The following is a 1,772-nucleotide window of genomic DNA, read 5'->3' as shown; positions in this document are numbered from 1 at the left end:
GGACCCTCGGGTACCGAAGGGTGACGGCTCGCCGCCCAGGAACGTGCACGAAGGCAGCGTCTGCGTCGTGGGGGAGGGGTTTTGGGCCGCGTTTGGATAGTCCGTGTGGGGGTGGGAGGGAAGGGGAGCCATCCCGCCCCGCGGAGGAGAGAGTGGGTGTCAGGTTGAGGCTGGACACTCAGGAGACGTGGTGGTCGCGGGTAGAACCGGGAAAACCCGGGGGTGGGGGCTGGAGGCGAGGTGCCCCCCGGAGAGGGCGTGCAGAGCTCTAGGCTCATCCCGCGGCTTCCCTAGCAGCGGTGCGGAGATTGTATGGCTGTCAGCTTCCTTTTTTAAAAGTTTTCCTGCCCTTTGCTTCTCCCAGGCCAGCGTCCCCATTCCTCGGGCCGGGTGTGCCTCCTCGCGTGCCCGTCCACACTTCTCTCCTGCGGGCTTAGAGCGTGTTGTTAGAACCGATAGCCAGCCCGCAGATGGTAAGCCAGAACCTGCGGAAGCCTCTGATGAATCAGTGTTTTAGCTTTCGCTCCTGAATGTAAAATTCATAGTGGATTCTTACCCTGAAATCGGGATAAACGAGGCCTCCGTGTTGACGGGTCTGCGCACATGTTCTTATTCTGTGACAGTGGTTGTGGTTCATTGGCCCTTGAGGGGGATTGGGGAACTAGGGTGGGGGCCCCCAGGGGCCCAAATCTGGGTTGCCGCCCTCTTGATCATTCTGTCAGGGCCCCAGGGACTGGGAGAACCTTCTGGAAGGACAGATCTCTGGACTGACATGCAAAGTGTTAGGCGTTAGAGTCCTAGTGAAAGGAATACAGACTCAGAGGCAGGTGGGTTCCAGTCCAGCTTCACCGTTACTGCCTGTGACACTGCTGGCCCGGCCAGCTCTTCCCGCCTTTGCGGGCAGAAGTGCCTTTTCCGAGAGTCTGCACAATACTGGTAAGTGCCAGAGGGACTACAGGGGTGTTTGCTGTGGGGCTTTCTGATTGTAGAAAGTAGCCATGTTCTTTGCAGAAAATTCATAGAACAAGGAAACATTTTAAGTGTACGATTTTATGCATCTTGACATATGTACACACACACCTGTGTTTCTTCTTCTTGAACAACTCAGCCTTTGCTTCCCTCTTAAAGATCCAGATCTGAGACAGGGACTCTCCGGTTCACTGCCTTGTCCGCAGCTGCTAGCCCACGGCCCAGAGCACAGGAAGCCCGAGCTGAATGCACACTGAGCACATGCGGGAATGTGGACCCCATGCCTTTGGTTCATCTGGGTACCGTATGGTCTCTCCACCCTCCCTAGTCTTTTGCAGTAGGAAGTAGGACTCTGTACCCTCTAGTGTTCAGGTTCTTCCAAAATGGGGAGGCTGTGGGATACCGGCAGCCAGTCCACCAGCATCCACAGTAGCCCCTCATCTGTCTCAGTCTCGCCGGCCTCCATCCCTTCTCCACGAAAGGCAGGGGAGTGTTTCTGAGATGCAGGTGCTTTCCCCTCAGGTGAAGTGTAAGCTCCTGTGTGGTCTGCGCCCCTTTGCTCTTGGCCCTACCCACTCAGCCTCAGCTCACTCCTGTTTCCTTAAACAGAGCTTCTAGCCACACTTAGCTTTTGGGTTTGAGGAAAACACATAAAGTTGCAGGTTAAACTATTTAATAGAAGAGATATTTTAAGCACCTTAGAAACACCCATCTATATAATAAAAGAGAAACATGGTAATTGGCGTACGACCGCTACCCTTCCCATTGGCTAATCAGGGCGATATGCAAATTAACTGCCAGCC

The 1,772-nt window shown here is 54.6% G+C and overlaps 1 protein-coding gene across 1 annotated transcript in view; it reads right to left on the bottom strand.

Annotated features, from left to right (window-relative positions):
* DLL1 (delta-like 1 (Drosophila)) overlaps window positions 1-1,435 on the bottom strand; it is a 22,905-nt gene extending 21,470 nt beyond the window's left edge. The window contains exon 1 of the mRNA XM_015558340.1: window positions 1,373-1,435. Within this exon, the coding sequence (XP_015413826.1) occupies window positions 1,373-1,435 (63 nt within the window). The remainder of the gene's footprint in view (window positions 1-1,372) is intronic.
* Between the last annotated feature and the right edge of the window lie 337 nt (window positions 1,436-1,772).

This window comes from Myotis davidii, unplaced genomic scaffold, assembly GCF_000327345.1.
Source record: "Myotis davidii unplaced genomic scaffold, ASM32734v1 scaffold592, whole genome shotgun sequence".
NCBI classification, from domain to species: Eukaryota; Metazoa; Chordata; class Mammalia; order Chiroptera; family Vespertilionidae; genus Myotis; species Myotis davidii.
The sequence above is the reverse complement of the archived record's forward strand: the minus strand, read 5'-3'. Positions and strand labels throughout refer to the sequence as shown.